Raw genomic sequence first — 24,238 nt, forward strand, 5'->3', positions numbered from 1 at the left:
TCCATGTGTGTCCTGTAGAATTGCAGTTTCTGAGAAGAGCCACACAGCCCTCTCTTTTTTTAAAAACTTTATACATGTTGACATTGTTTGTATTATGTACATTATTGGTAATAATAGTCATTTCTGGAAAAACATTCTTGCAAAATGTATCCTGAAATTGCCCTGTCTGTTGAGATTGTGAATTTTCTGCTGAATTACACTACCTTGAAATGTTCTGTTTCTACTCAGAACTGCACAGTTGTCTTACCTTTGTCATTACTTTTTTTCTAATTTCCTGCCCTTCAGTTGTTCAGAGACTCTTCACTTTAGTAGTAAATACAGATCATGAGTCCTTTGAGAATAATTTGGAGGACCAGGGTCAGCCCTTTGGAGGGACGTGGCCAACTTCTTTTGTAACAGAATTCAGGGGAAACCAAGCTTTTTTGCTCCCTTTCTTACTTGTTTCTCTGCTATAGCTTTAGTTTGTTGGTGACAGGCAGGCCTATAAGTCAGTAGATAAAAGCTGCATTAGTAGTATCTCAGTTTACATCTGTTTCCTGATGAGAATTCTAGGTTAGCAGATATATGCAAGTCTTGTTAAACTTACACATTTGTAGTAGGAGTTTCATTACTGTTCATGTGTAAAAGCTGTCCTTGTGTGTTATGAAAGGTATTGTTTTGTGAATTCATGAGGACAATGAAAGACCAACCATATTTTTTGAACTAGAAACAGAAATTTAAAAAGTCAACAGGAATGAAATTAAAAAAAAAAAAAAAAAGTGGGGATTAACTTTGTCTGTTCCTTTTCTAATGGAAGTTCTTTAATAAGTTTAAGTGTAATGTAAAAGTAATCAGAAAAGGTACAGCTCAGTTTAGGCCTACAATCAGTGCCCGATTGTTTGAATAAATGGAGGTTAGAGACTTTGGAAATAACAGGTAATGGAAAAACTGTAGCAATACTATTTTTTCAGAACCTAGAACAGTTCCTATGTTGGCTGGCCCATACTTCTAGGACTTGTGGTTTCAGGAGATTTTAATGCCTGAAAATTCACAGGCCTTGTGAATAAAGAACCAATCTAGAAGGCTTCAGCACCCTCCATAAGCTATCTAGTTGCATTTATTTGGATGCTGTGCTTAAACAAATAAACATTCCAGAACCTGAGCTGTCTTGTGACAAGTTCAGTTTAGACGGAGTTAACGTTTACCCAGTCCAAACTGGAAGATGTACCCAAATGGGCTGTTGTTTTAAAAGATATCATGGAATGGTTTGCGTTGGAAGGGACCTTTAAAGGTCATCTAGTCCAACACCCCTACAATGAACAGGGATATCTTCAACTAGATAGGTTGGTTGCTCAGAGCCCTGTCCAACCTGACCTTGAATCTTTCCAGAGATGGGGCACCTACCACATCTCTGGGCAACCTGTTCCAGTGTTTCACCACCCTCATGGTAAAAAAAATAATTCTCCCTTATATCTAGTCTGAATCTACCCTCTTTTAGTTTAAAACCATTACCCCTTGTGGTATTTCTGCAGACCCTGCTAAAGAGTGTGTCCCCATCTTTCTCATAAGCCCCCTTTAAGTATTGCAAGGCCACAATAAGGTCTCCCCAGAGCCTTGTCTTCTCCAAGCTAAACGACCCCAATTCTGTCAGCTTTTCCTCATAGGAGAGGTGTTCCATCCCTCTGATCATTTTAGTGGGCCGCCTCTGGACCTGCTCCAACTAGTCCATGTACTTCTTGTGCTGAAGACTCTAAAGCTTGATGCAGTATGCAGGGTGGGGTCTCGTGAGAGCAGAATGGGGAGGAAGAATCACCTGCCTCATCCTGCTGGCCATGTTTTGTTTGATGCAGCCTAAGATTTGGTTGGCTTTCTGGCCTGCGAGCACCTGCTGCTGGCTCATGTCCAGTTTTTCATCCACAAGTACCCCCAGGTCATTCCCTTCAGGGCTGCTCTTAATCCCTTCATCCACCAGCCTGTATTGATACTGGGAGTTGCCTCAACCCAGGTGCAGGACCTTGCACTTGGCCTTGTTGAAAGCCGTGAGGTTCACATGGGCCCACTTCTTGAGCTTGTCCAGGTCCCTGAGTGGCATCCTGTCCCTTAAGCGTGTCACCTGCACACTTGGTGTTGTCTGCAGACTTGCTGAGGGTGCACTTGTTCCTCTGTCTATGCCATTGATGAAGATAGTAAACAGTACTGTCCCTGATCTCCACCTGGACATTGAGCTGTTGTTCACTGCTCTCTGGATGCAACCATCCAGCCAATACCTTATCCACTGTATAGTCTATCCATCAAATCAGTATCTCTCCAACTGAGAGGAAATTATCTGGTTACGTAGTCATACACAGCCATCATAGAAGGCCAGTAGGTTGGTCAGACAGGACTTACCCTTGGCAAAGCGATGCTGACTGTCTCAGATCACCTCCCTGTCCTCTATGTGCCTTAGCATAGCTTCTAGGAGGCTCTGTTCCATGATCTTCCCAAGCACAGCAGTGAGGCTGACAGGTCAGTAAGTCCCCAGGATCCTGCCTTTCTACCCTTCATAAAAATGAGTGCAGTGTTTCCCTTTTTCCAGTCATCAGGGATTTCACATGGCTGTCATGGCCATCATGGAGAGTGACTTGGCAATGATACCCACCAATTCCCTCAGGACTCTGGGATGTGTCTCGTCAGATCGCACAGACTCAGTATGTGCAGGTTCCTCGTGTGGTCATGAAATTTGTCTTCTTTTACAGTGGGAGGGACTGTGCTCCCCCAGTCCCTGCTTGAGGTCCGTCCACTAGAGAGGTGTGGGCAGAAAGGTTGCCAGTGAAGAGTGAGGCAAAAAAGTTGTTGAGTCCCTCAGCCTTCTCCCAGTCCATTGTTACCAATTTGCCAGTTGTGTTCACTGGGGGGGGTACACTTCTCTGACCTTACTTTTCTGGCGGACATACCTATAGAAGCCCTTATTGTTCTTTGCGTCCCTTACCAAGTTGAGCTTCAGCTGTGCCATGGGCCTCCTGACCCCATCCCTACACAGCTGAACCACACCCCACTCTTCCCAAAATACCTGTCCCTGCTTCCACTGTCAGGTCCTGCTTTCACTGACTTGATAAGACTGGGGTTTGGCTTCACTTTTGTGAATGGATCTGCTGCTCAGACGCTCCACTGAAAGACTGCTGTGCAACATCTGTGCTTAGTGTGCAAAGCTTTGAGGTGGAGGTCTAACCTCTGCCAACATCAGTACTATCATCCTAACTCTGTAAATAGAATGCAGAATGCAAACTTACTATGCTTTGTTCACTGCTGTGTAAGGTTGTTTTTGTATTAGCAAGTGCTTATTTAACTGTGCTGTCATTTGTCTGAGAGGTAGATGGCACTATAGTTACAGAAATTCTTTCATTTTAGGTGATAAGAAAGAGTGCGTTAATACCAAGATTGCGTGAACTACTGATGTTAAAGGAAAAGCTATTTCCCTCCTGCCAGCTTTTTTCTTTTCCCTTACATTTTTGAGTTGTAACTTCAAGTGAGTCAGGATATCATATAGCAGTGTGTATTATGAGTACTGTTTCTGGAGAAACAGGGTAGGGAGGTATAAAGAGTTTACTTTAAATGAGATATGGATGATTGTGTCTATGCATATGGAAACAGTTCCAAAAGATGCAGCTTTATAATGAGCACTGCTTTAACAACTTCTGCCAGGACATTTTAGAAATACTGAAGGTCTGTGCCCATGTAATTTTTTTTCTCCAGTGGAAGTTTAACTGTAGTGTACTCGTATGACAGTTAAAATAGCACTTTTTGAAAATTTTCTGTTCTTTTTTGAAACTTATCCAACTTTGGAATAATTTTTATCTGTTGGGTTCGTTGCCACTGTACACTTTACTTCTGTTTGTGGCCACAGATAAAGCAAATAGGCTTAGTATCTTAATGGCGTACAGTTCCTGTAACATCATTTGTGCAAGCTGAATGGTGCAAGCACTATGATATTGACTGGCTAGAAACTGCCATTCTAGGGAAATTCTGGAGTGGGATTGTGTGTTACATACTTTCTTAGGAAGAATCTGGCTAGGTACATATGCCTTAATTCTAGTGCATCACATCCCTCTATCAAGAACATTAATGAAAGATATTGGAAACTGTTCTGCATGTTAGACATGACTTTTGTGTAAATTTAACTAAGGTGCGTATCTGTGACTGTATAAAACCAAGCTCTTTTTTTCATTATGCTGCTTTTATTTCTTTTCTTAATTATGAATGTCCTTTTTATCAGTCTGTAGAAGCTGCCTAGTGAAATATTTGGAGGAAAACAACACCTGTCCCACCTGCAGAATTGTTATACATCAGAGCCACCCATTACAGTATATTGGGTAAGTATGAAAGCAGAAGTGCAACTAGCTTCACTCTAGACTGTTCCAGCCTCTTTAATATAGCACAGCTTTTTCCTGCATTTTCTTACTTGCTTATCAGCACATTAAATGTTTAAAAGGAAGTTTGAAGCTGATTTAGGAGATGTGGGATCAAATTTTGCTATGAATTTGCAAGTCCTTGACATCTGTTAGATTCTTGCAGACTTAAAAGCAAGCAAAGTGTGTACTGTTTAATTTCTGTGTGTGTTGTAATGGGATTTAGTCATTCCTCATTCTGTATGCTTGGGTCATTAAAGTTACTGTCCTGATTTCAGCTGCGATAGAGTTAATTTTCATATTAGTAGCTGGTGCAGTGCTGTGTTTTGAATTTGGTGTGAGAACAATGTTGATAACACCGATGTTTTTAGTTGTTGCTAGGTAATGTTTATACTAAGGCAAGGACTTTTCAGTTTCTTGGGTCTTGCCAGCAAGAAAGCTGGAGGGGTACAAGAAATTGGGAGGGGACACAGCCAGGATGGCTGACCTGAACTAACCATTCAGGGAAACGAAAAAGGGATACTCCATACCATAGAACGTCATGCTGAGTATATAAACTGGAGGGTGTTGGCCAGGCCCTGCTCGCAGCTCAGGGACGGGTTTGGTATCGGACTGTGGGTGGTGAGCTATTGTACTGTGTCCCCCTTGTTTTCTTTTCTCTCTTCCCTTTGAATTTTATTCTTCTCCCCTTCTCCCTCCTTTTCATTATAATTGTTGTTTTTATTGCTTTTATTTTATTCCAATTATTAAATTGTTCTTACCTCAACCCTCAAGTTTTACCTTTTTCATGATCCTTTTTCCCCTCCCTGTGGGTTAGGGGGCAGTGATTGAGCAGCCGCATGGTACTTAGATACATGGTACTTTAACCAGCTGGGGTTAAACCATGACATTCTTTTTTGGCACCCAGCGTGGGGCTCGAAGTTTTGATATAATGACAGGTCTGACTCAGTGTGTTAGAACAAATTGTTGTAAATATTCATTGTATGATTATAATGGTCACTAGCCAAAATGCAGATTTCTTTGCTTCTAAAGTTGTTGCCCATGATCTCAGGGTTGTTTTATTTACTTTACTTGCAGTATTCATTCCCTTTTGTGCCACTTGTTGTCCTTGGGGTCTAAGCTAAAGTCATCTCTGTGTTGTACTGTATAGTGCTGGCTTATGAAATGCTGGATTTGGTGGCTGTGAAGCTCATCCGGTCGGTGTACTCGGAATTGCTGTCAGCCCTGTACTTCGGGTGCTATCTATCTGCTGATAATTATACCTTTGGCTTTTCTTTTTTGGAAATTCTGAATGTCTTTGGAATGTTGTAATCAGCATAGCCACTAGTCCTGATACTGTTGCTAGTACTACTGAATGTGGTTTTGACCTCCTGGATGGGGTTGAGAATTAGAATCATAGAATCCTTTAGGTTGGAAAAGACCTTTAAGATCATCAAGTCCAACCATAAACCCAGGGCTGCTGAATCCTCCCCTAAACCATGTGCCTAAGCACTGCATCTATGCATTTTTTAAACACCTCCAGGGATGGTGATTCCACTGCCTCCCTGGGCAGCCTGTTCCACTGCTTCAACACCCTTTCAGTGAAGAAAATTTTCCTAATATCCAATCTGAACCTCCCTTGGTACAACTTGAGGCTATTTTCTCTTGTCCTGTCATTTGTTATCTGGGAGAAGAGACCGACCCCCACCTGCCTACATCCTCCTTTCAGGCAGCTGTAGAGAGCAGTAAGGTCCCCCCTGAGCCTCCTTTTCTCCAGACTGAACAACTCAGTTGCTCCTCATAAGAGTTGTTCTCCAGACCCTTCACCAGCTTTGTTACCTTTCTCTGAACACGCACCAGCACCTCTACATCCCTCTTGAAGTGAGGGGCTTGAAACTGAGCATGGGATTCAAGGTGCAGCCTCACCAGTGCCTAATTTTGAAATTATTAATGACATACTTGTCTTCATGCAGGAGGCTGTGTTCCATGGGGCATAGTCTTCCACATGTCCAGGAGTATTCTTCTTCAAACTTCCCTTGGGCTTCTGTTTTAGCTTGTACTTTTTTCATAATTTGTTTCATGTTACTGGTCTCTCATTTGATACAAATACTGATTTGAAAATTTAAATTCTTCATATGTGAATTTAGAGATTTCACATCAATTTAATAATAGAACTTTTTTTAAGAGAAATGTTTTGAATCTAGATGGTTGACTTAATCTTTTAATTTTGTTTTTTTCTTGCGAGTCATGACCGAACAATGCAAGATATTGTTTACAAACTTGTGCCAGGTCTCCAAGAAGGTAAGTTGTGGTACGGCCTTTTTTTAGAGGTTGTTTTGCACATACTTCTTAAGACTTTTTTTTTTTTTAAAAAAGTGTTAAGGTGATGAAAAGGGGGGTGGGGGGGGGTGGAACTGAGAAAAAAATACAATGAAAAGCCATATTCCTTAATTTCTCTCATTTGTAGGGATTAGTTTAATTTCATACCTGTACTAGCAGCAGATGGAGGTGGTGGAAGAAATATACTAAGTAGCACTAAGTAAAGCAGAATAGTAGTTCAACTTTTAAATGTTGGCATACTGTAACTCTCACTTGTTAAACTGTGTACTTAACCTGTTGTGCCAGCTTTTTAGAATTCTCAGAGGTAGAATGTAATGCAGAACAGCTTTTAGTTTCAGTGCCGTTTCTGCTACTGTCAGTCTGTCCGTAGCAGGTAACTTTCAATTTGTTTTTTCATAATCCTTTTTAAGAGTGGATCTGTTCAGCTTAAGAAGTACTTCATAGTAACTGCTTAGTAATTTCTTGTCTTAATGTATGCTGCAACTTTCATTTAAATAGAGTATTTTAATCCATTGAAGCTGCATAACCAGAACATTCTCAAAACATCAATAAGATTAGATGGATTATTTAAAAATTATTTCTATCATATTTAAAATCTGAACTATAAATAAAAATTCAAAAACAATAGTTTGACTGAAATAACATGGGAAGGATTCAAAATAAGGTATAGTATTTTAAATACTGTCTTATTCTAATAAGAATGCTATAATAGTGGCTATAGAAATTAATTCATAGGATTCTAACTCTGAAAAATAAGATGAGGCATGACTTGATACAATAGCAGAGATGGAATATAGTAAATACTGACAATACCACTACTTGTTGGGAAGCCTGTTTCACTTAAGAGGGAAGGGATTTGGAATGACTTCATAAATATTGCATTAGAACTTTATTACAGGGATTAATATTTACAATTTTAAACAGCGGAAGTGAAAAAGCAAAGGGAGTTTTATCACAAACTGGGCATGGAAGTTCCTGGGGACATCAAAGGGGAGACATGTTCTGCAAAACAGCACCTAGATTCCCATCGAAATGGTAAATGGTACTTTATTTATTCTTTCTTGTGTGGGTAGCGACTAGTAAATTGCTGAACTGATAAACAGGCCTGTTGGAGGTATGTGCGTAGTTGGTTTATTACAATCAAAATTGGTTTATATCACTGCAGAAAACAGCGAGTGTAGGATTTTTGCGTTGTCCCATATTTGTGCATATCTTTCTTTTTAGCTGCTTGTAGCATGTTACTCTTGGCAAATGAGATCTCCATAGTAGCACCTACATGGGGACTCTGAAATTACCCAGCTTCTAGGCTGCTAGTGGTTGGTGTGTATCATGTGTGGGACTGTTGGCAGCTAGTGGTGCCTAGGCAGTTAAGTACAATTTGGGAAGAGCAAAGTTTATTCTATATTGCAGTCCTGAACTGTGCCATTGTAATCATGTTAGCATTACAAGCTGCTGCTAAGTGTTATCCCATGTATCTGGTTTCTTATCTAAGGTGAAGCTAAAACAGATGAAAATTCAAACAAAGAAACTTCAGAGGAAAAACAGGAAGAAGATAATGACTACCACCGAAGTGATGAACAGGTGAGCTCATAGGGCATATTTTAGTTTTATCTTGTGTTTTAGCTTTAGTGCTTTGGTAAGCTAGCAGAGAAGAAAAGTAAATGTTTCACGCTACTTTTTCTGTCCTCTGATACAAACAAGATACCCAGTGCTTTTTTGTGTGCCTGAGTTCCATCTTTGAGTTTTGACAGGAATGAAGAATATAGTTAAAACATTTTCATTAAGATTTGATAGTTCTGGCTGTTTGCTTATGAGTTCCCAAAGTATTTATTTGAATTTGTTTTGAAAGCAAATTTTACTTTTTTTTTTTTTTTAATTAAAAAAAAAAAAGTAAAAGGTTATTTGGCTCCCCTTCTAAAGGAGTGTAGCCCTGTGATACATTGAGCTGAATGTGTATCAATAATTATGAATAAAATCTTTTGCACTTATTACTAACTTACTATATATTTTGTTTTAAACTTCTAATACTAAGGCAGCAGTAGCCCTATAGCCTAAAACCAGCATGAAAGTTGGGCAATTCACCATTAAGTTTTAAGCACAAAGCATGTTTGGAAGTGAAATCTCATTTTGGGATAAAAAAAACATCCCTTTTATGTTTTCCTGTTATGTGTGTCCAGAGTAAACTAAGCTTGGATTAATTTTGTTTTCAATTATAATGTAATGGAACTTTCAAAGGGTTTGTACCTTGTGGTATATCCTTAAGCACTTAAAGTAAATTATCACAAAGAGCTTAGACTGAATAACTGGATGAAAAAAGAAGTAAGAACTTAGAGACACTTTTTGGAGGATAATCTTTAGCATTTAAAAGATTTGTTATGCGGTTTGTATCTGTTCTCTTCAAACTTTAAATTTTCTTTTAAATGAGTTAAATTTCTTGTTTTAAACTGGATATAGGAGTTGCATTAAGAGCAAGAAGCTACATTAGAAGCAATAATTAAAAATTGGCAATGGTGTTGTTACTATTTATCTTCCTCGGGCTTTTGACATAGGCTCCTCTTGAGCTGTTGACAGCCTATGAATTCAGATTGAAGCAGCCTTGTTCCACCATCAAAAATTCTTGAGCTTTTTTGTCTAGATCTCTTTTGATTGCAGCAGTGCTATCACTAAACTGAGGAGATGTTAGAAAATGGAATTTAGCAGACTACAGGCATTTTGCCTTAAGGAATATTGGTACTGTACTTTTTCACTTCATTGTGTTAATAAAAACTGCATATGGAATACATGATGACGATCGCAGAAAATTGTTCCAGCCAACCCTGACTTGTAGTTTTTCCTGAAGGTGAGCATCTGCTTGGAATGCAATAGCAGCAAATTGCGTGGATTGAAACGAAAATGGATTCGTTGCTCAGCACAAGCAACAGTCCTGCATCTAAAGAAGTTCATTGCCAAAAAACTTAACCTGTCTTCTTTTAACGAGGTAATAGTTTAATTTTTTAAAATTGATTTGTAGATATAAAAACCTTACAAAAAGTGCAGGGTTCTTCCTTGGCAAAGGAATGTCTTTTAGTCTGACCGTTTTCAGAAAACAGAAGCATACCTCATTTTTTGAATTATATGTTACATGGTTGTTTTCTTGTCCTTTTTTGGGTCTATACAGGACTTGCCACTGTTTCTAATATCAAGATTTTTCAGCATTGAGATAGAAAAGTAAAAATAGCTATTGAGTATCTGAAAAAAACCAATAAATATAGAATATAAAGGAGGTAGCAGACAAGTTTGTTTAAATAATATATCCTTGTAGCAGAAAGCCACCTGGCTGGTATTAGGTAAAAAAATTTCATGGCATGTTAAATAACAGAGCTGCCTTTGAGATTTGTGAATTGTGTCTCCTTGATCATTTTATTGTGCCTTTTTAAAAGCATGTAAAGCTTTCTGTAAAGGGCCATTAGTACTGCTTGGGGAGCTAAATCAAACAGTTAGGTCCAGTTCACACCGTATTTCCTGCACAAGCAGCAACATGATCTTTCAGCACTTTATGTTGAGAAAAGACATTCTCTTTTCCTTCCTGGTCCTATTTTTGTCTGCAAGGTGAACAGTTCCAGTGTCTTCAGAGAAAAAAAAAAATCATTTCAAACATTTGTTGTGCTATCTGAAATACATTTTTTTGTGTATGCCTCTCAATTAATTGTCATCTTTTGTGTTGTCAGCTGGACATATTATGCAACGAAGAGATTCTTGGCAAGGACCACACGCTGAAGTTTGTAGTTGTTACTAGATGGAGATTTAAGGTATGATGCAGTGGTTCCAAGTAAATCATGAAGCAGCCAAATAAAATGTTTATAAAATAAGCATAATTTGGAACTATATTGTAGTAGCTGCAAATCCAATAAAAAGACACTTTGATATCTTAAATTTTAAAGTATCTTAATATTAAAGATACTTTAATACAGCATCCCTAAATACCAAGAATTAATTTTCTTTCCAAGAAAATTAAGGAAAGGGGAATTAAATATTAATTGCAAGGGAAAAGGGAACATGCACCAACTGTCAAATTGTTATCAGTGGAAGCGGAAGCCCCAAAAAAGTGTTATTTTTTAACTATTCCAGGTAAAACTAGTTTTAATCCAAAGGTGGGGAAATGGATTGTGACAGAGAAAAGGCAGAAATTTTCAACACATTTCTCTTCTGTAGCTCAGGAAGGCTGTTCTACTTCTAAAGGAGAGGCAGTAATTGCAGTCTTGTCTGCCTTAGTTAAGGAAATTTCTAGCAGCGTTTAGTAGGCATAAACAAAGCTGGTTAAATTGTTTGAGTACAGCTTTGCCTTTCTTATTGTGGTTTCTTCAAGCAACTTCCTCGAAACTGAATACTAAACAGTGGGGCGTTCATTCTGAGTTTCAGTTATCACATTAATAATGGCAGCTCAAGTGAAATGGGTGTAAGAATGAATTGCAGAATTTAACACTTTGGAGGTAAGTCACGCCAACAGTCAGTGTATGTGTGTTTGGGGATAATTTGAACTAAGAGTTAGTATTCAGTGTGCAAGCAACACAGTCTGAGCTTACAGTGCACACTGTTGTAGAACCATTTCATGTCTTTGGATGCGTGTCTAAAGGAGGTGCAGGTGGGAGTAGGGAACTGTATTTTCTGTCTTTGTGTAGAAAAATAATTTACCTAAGAGTCACAGGATGGTGGTCAGTCTTTGAAATGCGGAGAGGTCATGAGTGGAATTCTGTTGGAATTTGTTCGGTATGGTGTTCCTGAATGACCTGGAAAGGGATCTGAGTAGTGCAGTAACAGTGCACTGAGAACACTTTGGTTATTTAGGATAGTGAAGACAGATTGTTGACAAAGGATTGGAGCAAGCCTTTACTGTTCTGATTACTGAGCACCTTAAGTTCACTGTAGGTAAAAATAAAAGGATACAAAGGGATTTGGGGGGGATGACCGACCAAAGAAGAGCATCAAATTGATGTGCCTCTGTACAAATCTGCTATTCACCTTTGTCATGTAAATCTGTGCAAATGTGAGTCACATGGAAAAGGGAGTTGTAAACTCCATCTCAAGTGAAACAGATGGGGGATGTCAAATGAAACTGGTAGGTGGGAGGTCCAGAACAAACAAGAGGAAGCAATTGTTCACATGACACAGAGCTCCCTGGTGCAGGGTTTTACTGATGTTAGAAGTTTACCTATTCATGAAAAAGTAATGGATATGTTCACAGAAGAGGAATCAAGTGATAGCTGTTACATACGAAGTACTACATGCTCTTATGCTGCTTTCTAGACATCTGCATTTCTCCCTTACTGGGAATGGATTTTCCAAGTTAAACAGATCAGCTCCTGAGACAAAAGAGAAAGGATTCTTTTCTTCTTGTTTGAGCTCCACAGATGAAATTGCATCTTGTCTTTGTCTAAGTGAAATTTTGACAGGTCAGATGACTACTCTGATCATTCATTTAAGCTTTAGTTTAAGAAACAAAAGTTTTGCCTACTAAACAGATCAGTTCAGGTTTTGTTTCCTAACTTCTCTGATATTTCTGTCTTGCAGAAAGCACCTCTACTGCTGCATTACAGACCCAAAATGGACTTGCTGTGAGAGAACTTTATTGTCCTTCTGGACAGAGTTTTTTGCAGAGACTATCATCTGGCACCTTCTTAGTGCATCACTAATCACATGACACAAACCAGCCGAATAATTTTAGAAGACTGTAGCGCTTTCATAGTGGACTGTCCTGAATATTTCTTCTAGCGATGTGTTACCTAGATTTCTGGATAGAATCTATTTATACTTTTTTTGTATGGAAGAAAGAAGTCTCAACTCAACAGGACACTACCAGCACTAAATTTACAGATACTGAAAACACTTCACAGTTCCATGTAGCTCAGCCTGATTTATCTCTTAGAGTTACATAAAAATAAGTTAGAATGTTGTGGGATGTTTTAAAAATGTTGCTTTTGACACCAGGTTACATTTAGTTACTTTTCACATCCTGAATCTTTAAAAACTATATTTTTGCAAAGTGTTATTGTCTTATCCAGTATGCCTGATTGCATTGGTTTTATTAAAGTTATTCTGTAGAGCATTAAACATACCTAATGATACAGTGACTGGTGGTAACTTATTATGCTGCATCAAAAACCTCTGAAAATCTGGGAAACCAATAAGTTTGCATTTTTTCCCAGTTACTGCTTTTCCTGACTTTGTGTTTTAGTAAAGTTTTGATACTTCCCTATGCATGTTGATTTGGTAAGATTAATATGAATAATTTCAGTTGATTTTACTGTGCCCTGACATTTTGCGGTGGCATAAATTGCACCACGTAATGACAGATACTCAAAAGTGCTAGATTTGTGAACTTTTAAAAAGATAAACATTTCTTATGTAGTTGTGGCTTGCAGAAATCAGTTTTTCATTTAGGGAGAATTTGCTCTCACTAACTATTGAAACACTGGCTCTTGGACAACTTCGGGCGATACTGCTTATTTTTCATTTCACTGATCAAAGAATTCCTCAGACCATTATGAACAGCTTTATTTTCTTTACCTGTTTTCTTATGAAACCATAGAATTTTCTTTAGCACAATTCCTAGCTGTCTTGTGGAGGAGGTGGGGATCAAACAAGATTATCTTAGCACCTTCTGGCCTTAACTGATAATTTTGCTTGCATCAGCCCTAATGGATGCAAGGTAATACACATGCATGTATGTATGTGTGCATACATCTATACGCAGATATATGTTATGGAATGCACCCTGAATAGCACTTAGCAGGGTTCACTGCACTTTTTTTAAGGCTTTTTGGAATAGTTAGCTTTTAGAAAATGGTAATTGGAAGTGATTTCTGCAAGCTGTATACAGTATAGCTTATGTAGTATGATTGTGAGAGTTTTTGTCTGACACAGGGGTCAAGTCACTGAAAACAGGCTATACCGTATTATTGGCAGCTGGAAATAGTTAACCTTCTAATTTTTGGGAGAGTTTTCCAGTCTGCTAAAATGCTAGTTGCTATGCCTAATACTAAACCCTGCTATTTTTTTTGATAAATTGTCTTGGAATAAGAAAACGAGCTTGCCTGTAACTGCCCTATTTCCTCTAGCTGTGCTCCTTCCCCTCGTATGCTAGAAGGTATTACTTGTTACTCGATAATAGGAAGCTGGTACCGCAAGAGATTTATCCAAGCATTTTAAATCTTCTTCCTCTTCTTGAGTTTTCAAAGTACCAAATTCCTCAGCGTGTGTCCCGTAATTTCCTTCTTTGGAGTCTTCAGTTCTCCTTTCTCAGCTCTGCTGCTGCAGAAGGGATGCTCCAAATTGTGTTTCCCTTTGAAAAAAGGGGTCCTAATTTTTAATTACAGTCACAGATATGAGTAGGAAGGAAATCAAAAAGTATGCAAGCAGAGAATGAAAGGAAGCCTACTGAACTGTGGAGATGGAGAGCCACACAAAGGCCAAAAAAGTACTGTTGTCCCTGAAGATAAGGGTATAGGATAGCTGCATTTGAATGTTTGGGTTATGCAGAACTCCACATCTGGGTTGGGTGGCTGGGTTTGTGTAGGGGGTGTGTGTGCATGCATATGAGCAATGGAATCAAACTTGGCTCTGATTGTGTCTTAGTGTTTGTGAACTCAGATATATGTATGTTAGCTTTTTTTTCTGTCTTTAACATTACTTGAACTGGCAGAAAAGAACAAATGAGATCATGGGTCTACCATTTTTATAAACTTCTCAAAACAGTGAATGCAGGTAGTATGGATGTGTACACAAACTGACATACTGGGCCTTTCTGGAGCTGTTCATGTAGTTGTTACTGTCCTAGTGTAAAGGGACTGGCTGTAGCCACTGAGGCACTGAGAATATGAACAGGACTGTAACTGTCCACCCTCTGTGCACCCTGAGTACACAAGCACTGGCTGTACCTGATGTAGACACAAAATTAAAGCTGCCTGACAGCATTCTGATTAACCACCTTCATCAAGATGTATACACACATAAGAACAAATATATATATATATATATGTATATGAGATCTGTCTACCTCAGAGTATGTATACTGCAGAAATGTTTTGTACGACTAGATACCGATGCAGTGCTGTTAAAGTATATTGGGATTTTAGTACTTCCCTGTGAACTTGTGCAACTGAGAAATTAGTTACAAGCATGCGAATTGAGAAGCCTGTTAAATTTATCTCTTGCTGTAACAATCGACAGTACAGAACATGTATTTATAAGTTTATAACCATCTTTAGCATCACTCAAATTTGTTATGGTGCTATCAATATATTGAAAACTCTGTTTATACCTACAGAAATACATACATTCAAGCCAGTATTAATACCTACAGCCGTTTGGCTTTTTTTCTCATAATTATCTGTAACCGATTTTGCAATGTTTTAATCTGATAAAACCTCACCAGGGAAAAGAAAAAAAGAAACAAAAAAACCCAAACCCACTCAGTTATTTTTCTAAACCGCCTGTCACATCTTCTCTATAGAAATTCTTTCCCTCAGGAGGGATGTGACTGTATCTGGACCGTGTGTTAATTTCCTTTAGCCTCACTAAAAGACTACATTGCAATTGGATTGAGGTCAGAGGGAGGCCTTCTTTGGGTCAGAGCCTTGTTTCACTTCGGTGAAGCTTAAGAGACAGTTAATTTATATCAAGATTATATTGGGTAAAGTAACACCGATACTGTTCAAAGTTGGACTAAAAGTTGGACTCAGCATAGATATCTCTTAGTCCTAGTGAGATCATTAGTTTGTTTTGGCCTCATGAAGATGCCATTACTGTGAAGTAATTTTCACAATTGCTTATGCTGGTAAATAATTGCAGTAAAGAAGTATCTTGTTGCATTATCCTTAGCAGCAGTGAGGCTGATGAATCACCCAGGCTCAGAGTCTCATTAAATATAGTTTCATTAAAAATAGAGAATTCAGATAGAATATATAATATTGAATTTAAATAAGATTTGGGGTTTTAAATTTTAACTTTATAAAATTATTTATTCTATTTTAAGCCTTCTGTCTTATTTTACCATCCAAGTATTTTTGGTTTCAGTGGTCCAGCTTTATTTACGGGCATATAAAATGAAATTGTAAGATGTTTTTACAAGCTTCTTCCTTTTACCTTGAGTTTGAGTAGCTTTTATTTGTATTTTGTTTTCTGTGGATAAAGAGCATTACTTATGCTTTTGTGCAATAGGTTTGAAACATGTATTTCTTAGGCATATGTTTAAATTGTAAATGTAACATCTACTTACCCTTAAATTTGAAAGGAATGTAGATGGCTTTTCTCACTTGTTCAAATGGGGGTTTATTTGGGGCTATTATTTGGGGGTGTGTTTTTTGATTTGTTTCTTTTTTTATTTTAAGAGTGAAGTGTGGGATTTAAATTTGTGTAAGTACAAGAACTTATCTGTCAGCAATATTTTAAAATAAATGATCTTGCAAGAAACCTTAATGTGAATTGTGGAAGCAATCGGCAAGACTTGCAGCCTATCTGAAAATGTTTTGTGCCATTGTTATGTCTGGTATATTTGTGTACCATCAAACCTGGGAATATTTATTTTTATTGGTTGTGCAATAGTATACACAACACTATCACCTCTGGGGATATGGGACCATAAAAAATATCAGACTACAGCTATGATGGTGCTATTTTTTTCCAATAGGCTATAAGCCTTTGAAAGCTTATCTGGCTCTTATTGTCTTTATAACAACATTGTTAGTCCTAGGAGATTCATTTGAGTTTTTTCTACTAGATGATAAATATAACCATACAACTAGACTATTTTACAGCATCTTACCATTGAGCTAAATATAATAGGAAAAAGCCAACCACTCTGTACATCAGCAAGATGAATCTTTAAGTACTTAAAATGCATTTTGTACAGAAGGCTTGACTGTACAGAAAAATCAAGTTTCTGTATTTCCTCAGGTAATCACTTCAGTTTGGATGTTTCACTGGAAATGTTAATGCAACCTATACTTCAGTTAGTCTGCCTACAGTTGGTAACAAGGCAAAAAATTGTTCCACACGCTAAAATCTCTACGTAAGATATAGTTAACTGTAACTAAGGTCTTGACATCTGTTGCTGAAGTAAAAAGTTCCAGAAAGAAAAACATTAGGCAACATGGAACAATACTTCAATCTCTGCTTTAATCAAAACTTGCAATCAGTACAAACATTTTCTGGGAATTTGTGTCTTGTGGCAAGTCAACAGTAATGTTTTACTGGGGAGTTATGGTTTATTTATATACAAATTAAAGCTGTTGTCCTGCTGTTTGATCCATGTTTGGTCATCCTTCAGGATTCTTGGAAATTTTTCAAAGCCACAATGACCTGTACAGATCCTAGTGGTAAGGTAGGAACTAAATGTCCAATTCTATGAACACTGATGTTGGTAACTTTGTGGAACCATCCAGATTATTAGAAGAAGCCAGTGTGATCATTCTTGCAAACGGTTAGGTGTGGCTGAAGGAAGGAGCCCTGGTTTTTGAATACTGATGTTCCAGTATGTTTTTTTAGTATTTTTATTTGAAACTCAAAGCATTGGTTTAACAGAATCTTGAATTCAAGTGACTTGTCTGGACAAAAGGAGAGTTTGTTCTTTCCTTCTGCAACAAGATTATTTGATTGTTAAGGGACAATAAGCCAGTGCAACCACTAAGCCTTTATCCTCATATGTGGCATAATAAAGATTCTGGAACTGTCACAGTGTAAAACCATATTTTTGGCTTAGCTTCATTTGAAAGTTTACAATTTTTTATGCTTTGTGTTGCTGTGTAATTTTTGTACTATTGGTGGCTAGTTTTGTCTGAATAAGCCTTTTGGGATTATTGCTTAATGTTTTGATTTTATGATAGTGAAGCTTGTATCCAGTGTTTTGCCAATTAATATTATATGCTTGTTAATAAAAGCAGAGAAACTAACTGAAATACTGTCAGGCTGAAAGTTATTGCCCCATTTTCCCCCAAGAACATAAGGAACTAGCCATCATCATAGCTCCGAACAAACACGGTGTGACAAAAACAATGGTGGTGTGGCATTCCACTGTCATGATTGACTCTACTCAAAACGCAACCATGGCCACAGTATTACTGCACTGCACAGAACGGCAGTATGGCTGTGGCAAGTGTGTGGCGAGTAAGCACATGCCAGTTAGGAAACAAAACTGCTTCAGCTACGAAGAGGAAGAGCACAGGTTCCCTGATGTCCTTATGTATCTGTGGATGTGGATAGAAGGTACTTACCTGACCTGTACGTGTTACATTCGATCTTGCCCTTACCTGGTGGAGATGCTCAGGGGCAGACTGCAGTATTCTGGAACACAGACATTCACTTAGACAAACGCCAAATGAAAAAGCATATCCACACACATTTTGGTTGTATTTTATTTTGCTTCAGTGTGCTGGTAGGGAAAAAAAAAAAAGAGTTCTTTTACAGGGAGCTTTGATTAATGAAGTGAAAATGTTTTGCCTTTGGAAAAAAATGGCCTATTGTGGTATTTGGCAGATGTTGGTGCTTGCCCTGTTTATAACTTAAGATCTTTTTAGCTTCAAGACCTGTGAGTTTCAATACCTGAACAGATCAAAGGCATGGGGGAATTTTTTGGTAAAATTAATTGAAAATGCCTAGTCAAGACAATAGAGTAAAGCTGCAAATCAGATGCTACAGTAGTTGAATTTCTTGCAGTATCTACATGCAGTAATGCATACTTAGCGCTTGTGAACTGCTCTATACATACAAAGGGCAGGAAGGGCTTTTGTTCCTGCTATTGGCTTGTTAGGAACTTTCCAACAGCTGTGGAATGGCTTGAATTCAGGGCTATATTCATACACATATTTCTTGCAGTAATAGTACTGATGTATAATTGTCCTGAGGAAATTGGACATTTGCCACTTACTGGCTTAATTTAAATACCAGCCTGAGAGACTTAATGCAGAAAGGTCTCTTTGCCTATGTATACTCACTTAAAAGTGAGTGCATGTTAGCACTAATTGAACAAGCATTACATTTTGTAACCCTTCGGTGCTCTCTATTAGTAGTTCTAACACTTCCCTGAACTTTGGTACTACTGGTTGCCTCCGCCTGTGATCTAAGCAGTGTGGGCCTGGCTCAGTCTGCTTCTCTCCTTCCTGCATTTTCAGGAGCTATTACAAGAATCTAGAGAAGATGTTTGCAAACGGAGGTGTTCTGTTTCGTGGGAGTGTGATTACGGATTTTCTGACCTCTGTAAATGCTGAAGTAGTTAAGAGATGGCATAAGCTTTCCTCTATGCAAGTAGAAGTACATAGTCACTTCTTGCTGTACACAAGTTGTGATTTCTCTGGCACATTTATTGTGGAGAAATGGCTTAGATGTGCAGGAGGAACAACATGTATACCTCACTTGGGGAATGATTAAAGCACCACTATCAGCATCTGTTATGAGTGTGACCTTTGAAATAGTTGTGGCAAAAAATTGTTTTGTAAGTCAGTGCTTTGTATTGTCCCATGTAAAATATACTTCCAGAAATCCAGACTGTTCTGTTCTCTGGCTTTGATTTGGACAGGAAAAAATAACTTCTTCAAAGTTTTATCTCTTGTTGTCATTACTTTGTGTTCGAGTCATTTAAAACTAGACTGCAAAACATTGTGGAAAACCTAAGCCACAGAAATACGTGATGGATCCAAACTCCTCATTAGCACTGAACATGGTGCTAATGTAATAAATAAGAGTAAAAACAATTCCAGTTTGACTGAATTTCCCAAGCCCCACAACTAGAAATTGTACTAATACTCATTAGCTAGCCCTGAAAGCATAAACCTGCCCTGCAGCTAATGGCAGCCAACTGCATTTTTTTCCCCAGAGGGTAATTCAACATGACAAAACTGGTATTTCTTATTTTATATGTAACTGATATTCCATTGATTGAGTATTCTGCGATAAAAATCAATACTTATAAGTGGAATATCTCTTTTTATGAAATTGCTTCCTTGGGATTTCCTCGAGATTGGTGCAGTCAGAAAAAATCCATATCAATTGAATATGTGAACTTAAGATCGATAAATTCAGCCGTTTAAACCCAGGTATAGACTTAGTCAGAATTAAATTGATCTCGGCTCAGTTAAGCTTTCTCCAGTACAACATTTGAGTAAGTGTCTGAATGGAGTTACAATGCAATGCAACTCTCTGTGCACCTTTATGTAGAAAGTCCCTGCATGTCTTCAACCTCTAACATGGGATTCATTTAGCTTTTTCTTTTCTTGATTGCCTCCCCACCCCCTTCAACCCCCCAAGCTTCCTTCTGCTTAGCTTTTCTGTGAGAAATTCAGGCAGTGGCCTGGCCTTTGTGGAGAAAAAAGTTTACAAGACAACTCAGACAGATTCCCCCTAAGAGTAAGATGTGGGCCACATCTATCCAAACGTGTCTAGTCTTTCACATGACGATATTCTTGGACCTTGTACTGTCACTGTCTAGAGATATTGTCTTGATAGGTGTGATTTAGACAAGTCTGTGCTTCCTGTATTGTGTGTAATGATTTTATGTTGATGTATCCAAACATACACCATATCTGTGAAAATAAACAGAGCAAAAATCCAAGCAACTGGCTTCAATAGAAAGACTGATGGGGTGGTTTGCATGAGGGGATGCTGCCGTTACAGCTTTGCCTCTTGTTTTCTGCCCCTGCCTGTAGCATGTCATTGTTCCTTCGCACACCTGAGGGAAGATTGATTTTCATTAAAGTCTTTAAGGCTATTTATTTATTTAATTTCTCCTTTGATGCGAAGATCACTGTTCCTTGCCTGATTTCTGACTCCTTCATTCAAAACAAAGCAAAGCCTTTGATCCTGGATGCTCTAAGGGCACATCACATGATAGTCTCTATTGCTGTTGTGAAAAATGCTGATGCAGCAAATAATGGCTGCTTCTGGGCTGTACTGCTAGTTCTCAACAGGCTGCAGAGCAAAATTTCTGCTTTGGTATATTTCATAATGCAATATATTCACTAAATGCTTTTGTTTTCCCACTTAAGCAGTGCCTTGGTAACCAGCTGCAATTCTTACCCCCAGTCTGGGTTCTTCACCCCCTGGGCAAGAGCTGATACACGCACAGAGCTGGGACAGGTGTTTATTGCAGGGCTGCTCAGAGATGGGTGCTGGGTGGTAATCCACACGTAGTGAAACATTTTATACACTTTGAACAATTGTTTACAAATTAATTCCCACTGGTTCTTGAGAGCCTTGGCTCCATTTAAAGGTACAGCGTTCTTTTTCCTTCACCACACGCATTCTGTGGGGACGGGGCTTTGTTAGCAGGGACCTTTCATTACTGGAGGAGTCTTTTAGTATGCTGGTTGGGATGGTTCACACATAGTTCCAGTAATTTTCTGTTTGGTCTCATTAACCACTTGGTTTCTCTTTGAGCTTATCCTGTTATGCCCCAGCTTTACATGTTTATGGTTTCTATTCCTCCTCCCAAGGCCATGTCTTGTTAACTATTTGCAATGATTAACTGACATTATCTGTTTTTCACTTTCCTTCTTGTTTTTCACTTTCCTTCTTGTTTTTCATTACAGCTATTCACATATTTAGTTTTTCTTCTTTAAAATAAATAATTCTTGTATCACAATGGCTTGTGACAGCATTTCTTGGATTATTGTTTTAAATGTGTTCTGCTGATTTGTGAGGGTGACTGGAAAGAGGCTGATAGTATACTGGTGAACCTGCATGTCAAGTAGAATGTATCTTCTGGAGTGGCTTTCACATCCCCCTGAAAAGTTTTCTTTCTCTGCTTCATTTCAGCCTTATGGTCTACAGCTGCAACACCTGAGACCTGGTGATTTCAACTGTTTCCTCTGCTCAGCTTTGGGGCTAACTCTGAATTTTACTGCAGCAGTGGAAATTACTTGAAAATGGTGATAGTGCTGGTTTGAAACAAAGAGAATGAGTAATTCTTTCTGGACCCTCTACCATTGGTGCTGCAGCTACTCCAGCCCCTACAGCAGGCACTGCACCAGCTACTAAGAAGAAAATTAACTCTATCCCAGCTGAAAGTAGGACAGTACCTCAACAGATCTTGAGTGTCTTGACTTGAGACTCAACTGGCTTCTTATTCAGGCAAAAGAGCCTCCTCTTTCCTCTCCCTCAAAAACAGTCTCAATTCTGCATGTATTTTGATATGACAAGGACTGCTTCACTACTGCTCTCTTCAAGAACTTTTGAGATTACAGGATTCTTGTATTCAGACAAGGCTTATGTTGCTCTACTCTGGTTCACAAAGTCTTGCAGAAAGTTTAGTCAGAATAGCTGGAGGCTAAACACACGCGAAGGGTTGCTGGCAGGGGAGTTTGTGTTCTGTGATGGGCAGTTGTAATACCTCACATTGCCTTGCAGAAACCTCACAGTTCTGAGATACTAGATGGCTCCCTTCTTCAGCACTTTCCATAGCTGACTGGCATCTCAGTATCATTCATCTGATCTCTGGGTGTCCTCCTTAGCCAAGCATGCTTTCAACTGCTTTGGGCCTCATCTTCTTGCTTCCTTGGCTTTGATGTGTTGACTGGCTTTGTCTCTGTGGTTAGGGAGCTCTTCTTGCTGGATGAGAAGGCTTCATCAACTTCTGTCATCTCTCCTTGTTCACTTACCCTGGTACATGGTCTATTTGATACTGTAGTCTCAGCTCAAGCACATTTGTTAGAAGGGGCACTTGTGGTAGAGCTGTTCTTGCTCTGGTGACAGAGTGACTAGCGTTTCTCCTGCACACTGCCAAGTGAATCACTCTGTCTTTTTCAGGCTTCTTGAATGTTGCAGCACATGAGAAACTCTCATAAGCAGCCAGTTTGGGTTGGCGATCTTGGAACTAGAGTCTTTCTCCCTTATTGTGAAATGTGACAGCAATGTGCCCCTCTGCTCTTTTCCTCAGGCAGCTGCTTGTTCAGACTCTGAGGTGTGAAACTGTAGGGAAACCTCTTTCTGTGCTGGTTCCACCGGCCCCTCCACCTCCTGCTGCCAGCTGAGGCAGCTGCTGAGCTTCAGCTCATCACCTTGGCAGTGTCCTGGTTGCAAGCTGCAGCCAGGGAGATGGAAAAGTATGACCCACTTCCTGCTTCTGCAGGGTCTTCCCTGTGACTGGGCACTTGCCTTCGAGGCTTTCTTGTGCAGGAAGCTCTAGTGAACTGTTAAGTGGTCCTGTGCCAAACTTCCCTGATGCTTTTCTGACTTTACCTGGAGGAAGAGGAATGGAAATTTTTCTTATGCTATCTTCTGCTCCTGGGACAAGACAAAGCATCTCACAAGCTGTTTGTGTGAGCACCTGACATGTGCATCCTGGTGAGGCTTGGAAGGAGGGAAGATGCTAACCATACCTGAATTTGCCCTCCTCTTTGTCAAAAGAATGGTAGGGTTAGAGGTTGAAAGCAGCAAGCTCTTCTTGCCAGACCAAACCAAATGTGTACCTGAGCTTTTGATGCTGCTTTGGGATGAAGAAAGCTGTACAAATTGCTAGTCCAGTGCTCCCTGGACTGGGTGTGGTGATGCAGTTTTGCAAATACAGATCTGCCCCCTTGATGGTTACGATTCACAGGATGGCACTGGGGAGAGAGCATGTGAGAGGTGGCTGCAAAGCAGCCCTGGCCAGACATCTATCATGATTATACTACCATGAAATAAGAAAAGGGGAAGGGAGGAGACAGGGTGAGAGGAAAAAGAGCTAGTTATCCAGTTGAATGAATTAAGCTGAAATTACTAATGAGGGTAACAGAGCAGGTGAACACAGGTCCTACAGCATGTTTTGCACATGGGCTTGATCTTTCTTACAGTTGGTGACTCCGTACCTGGACATCTCTGGCTGGTATGCTTTCTGTTTTATCTTTGGAGCGATAAGAGCTGTGCTCTGCCCTAGAACTGCCATGGGCTGAAGACAGGCACAGCTGTAAACAAAGTGTTTCTGTGCCCAGGAAAACACATTGCAAATATTAGCAAAGCTGCTGTGTGTTCCTGGCTTACCATTGAACTTGAGGACATACCGGAGCATTAACTAGGAGCAGGGCAGGCTCTTTTAAATGTTGTCATACTAGGCAAAATGGCAAAGCCAAGGAATCAATGGCAGCTGCTGGAGAGTTTGACTGCTCAGTGCTTAACAGTGCCTTGGCTGAGTTAAGCCAGAGCTGTGTAAGCATGCTTTGAAAGAAAAAGAGGCAAATAGAGAACTTCTCCATGAAGCATGGCCAAGTGGTGCAGATGACAATTCAGCTTTGTGCTTTGCAATAGGAGCCAGAGGTGCTTGGCGCAGTGCCTGGTGGCACAGTAAGGGCTAGTGCCCTGCTGTGACAGGGAAACACAGCCCTGCAGAGTGGGTGTGAGACGCAGAGGCACCTTAAGCACAGCCCTATGTTTCTGGTACAGTGCAGAGATCACCCGGTGCATGGCTGGTCTCTGAGATGCATCGATCCTCACTGGCCAGAGCAGCACTGGCATGTTCCTGTAGATTTTAAGTGCCAGGGGTACAGTTTAATCTGCTGCTATGGCTGTCCCAGAGAAACCAGAGACCTTCCTAGCATAGGTGCCACTGTCATGCA

The 24,238-nt window shown here is 39.4% G+C and overlaps 1 protein-coding gene across 11 annotated transcripts in view; it reads left to right on the plus strand.

Annotated features, from left to right (window-relative positions):
* The window catches only part of PCGF3 (polycomb group ring finger 3), a 60,885-nt gene extending 43,271 nt beyond the window's left edge, over positions 1–17,614 (plus strand). For all 11 annotated transcript variants that reach the window (XM_055698903.1, XM_055698898.1, XM_055698896.1 and 8 more), the window contains 7 exons: positions 4,232–4,328; positions 6,589–6,644; positions 7,608–7,718; positions 8,176–8,264; positions 9,523–9,660; positions 10,391–10,471; positions 12,231–17,614. In XM_055698903.1, coding sequence (XP_055554878.1) covers positions 4,232–4,328; positions 6,589–6,644; positions 7,608–7,718; positions 8,176–8,264; positions 9,523–9,660; positions 10,391–10,471; positions 12,231–12,278 — 620 coding nt within the window. In that variant the 3' untranslated portion in view covers positions 12,279–17,614. The remainder of the gene's footprint in view (positions 1–4,231; positions 4,329–6,588; positions 6,645–7,607; positions 7,719–8,175; positions 8,265–9,522; positions 9,661–10,390; positions 10,472–12,230) is intronic.
* Positions 17,615–24,238: the final 6,624 nt, after the last annotated feature.

The sequence above is a fragment of the Falco cherrug genome, chromosome Z, assembly GCF_023634085.1.
Source record: "Falco cherrug isolate bFalChe1 chromosome Z, bFalChe1.pri, whole genome shotgun sequence".
NCBI classification, from domain to species: Eukaryota; Metazoa; Chordata; class Aves; order Falconiformes; family Falconidae; genus Falco; species Falco cherrug.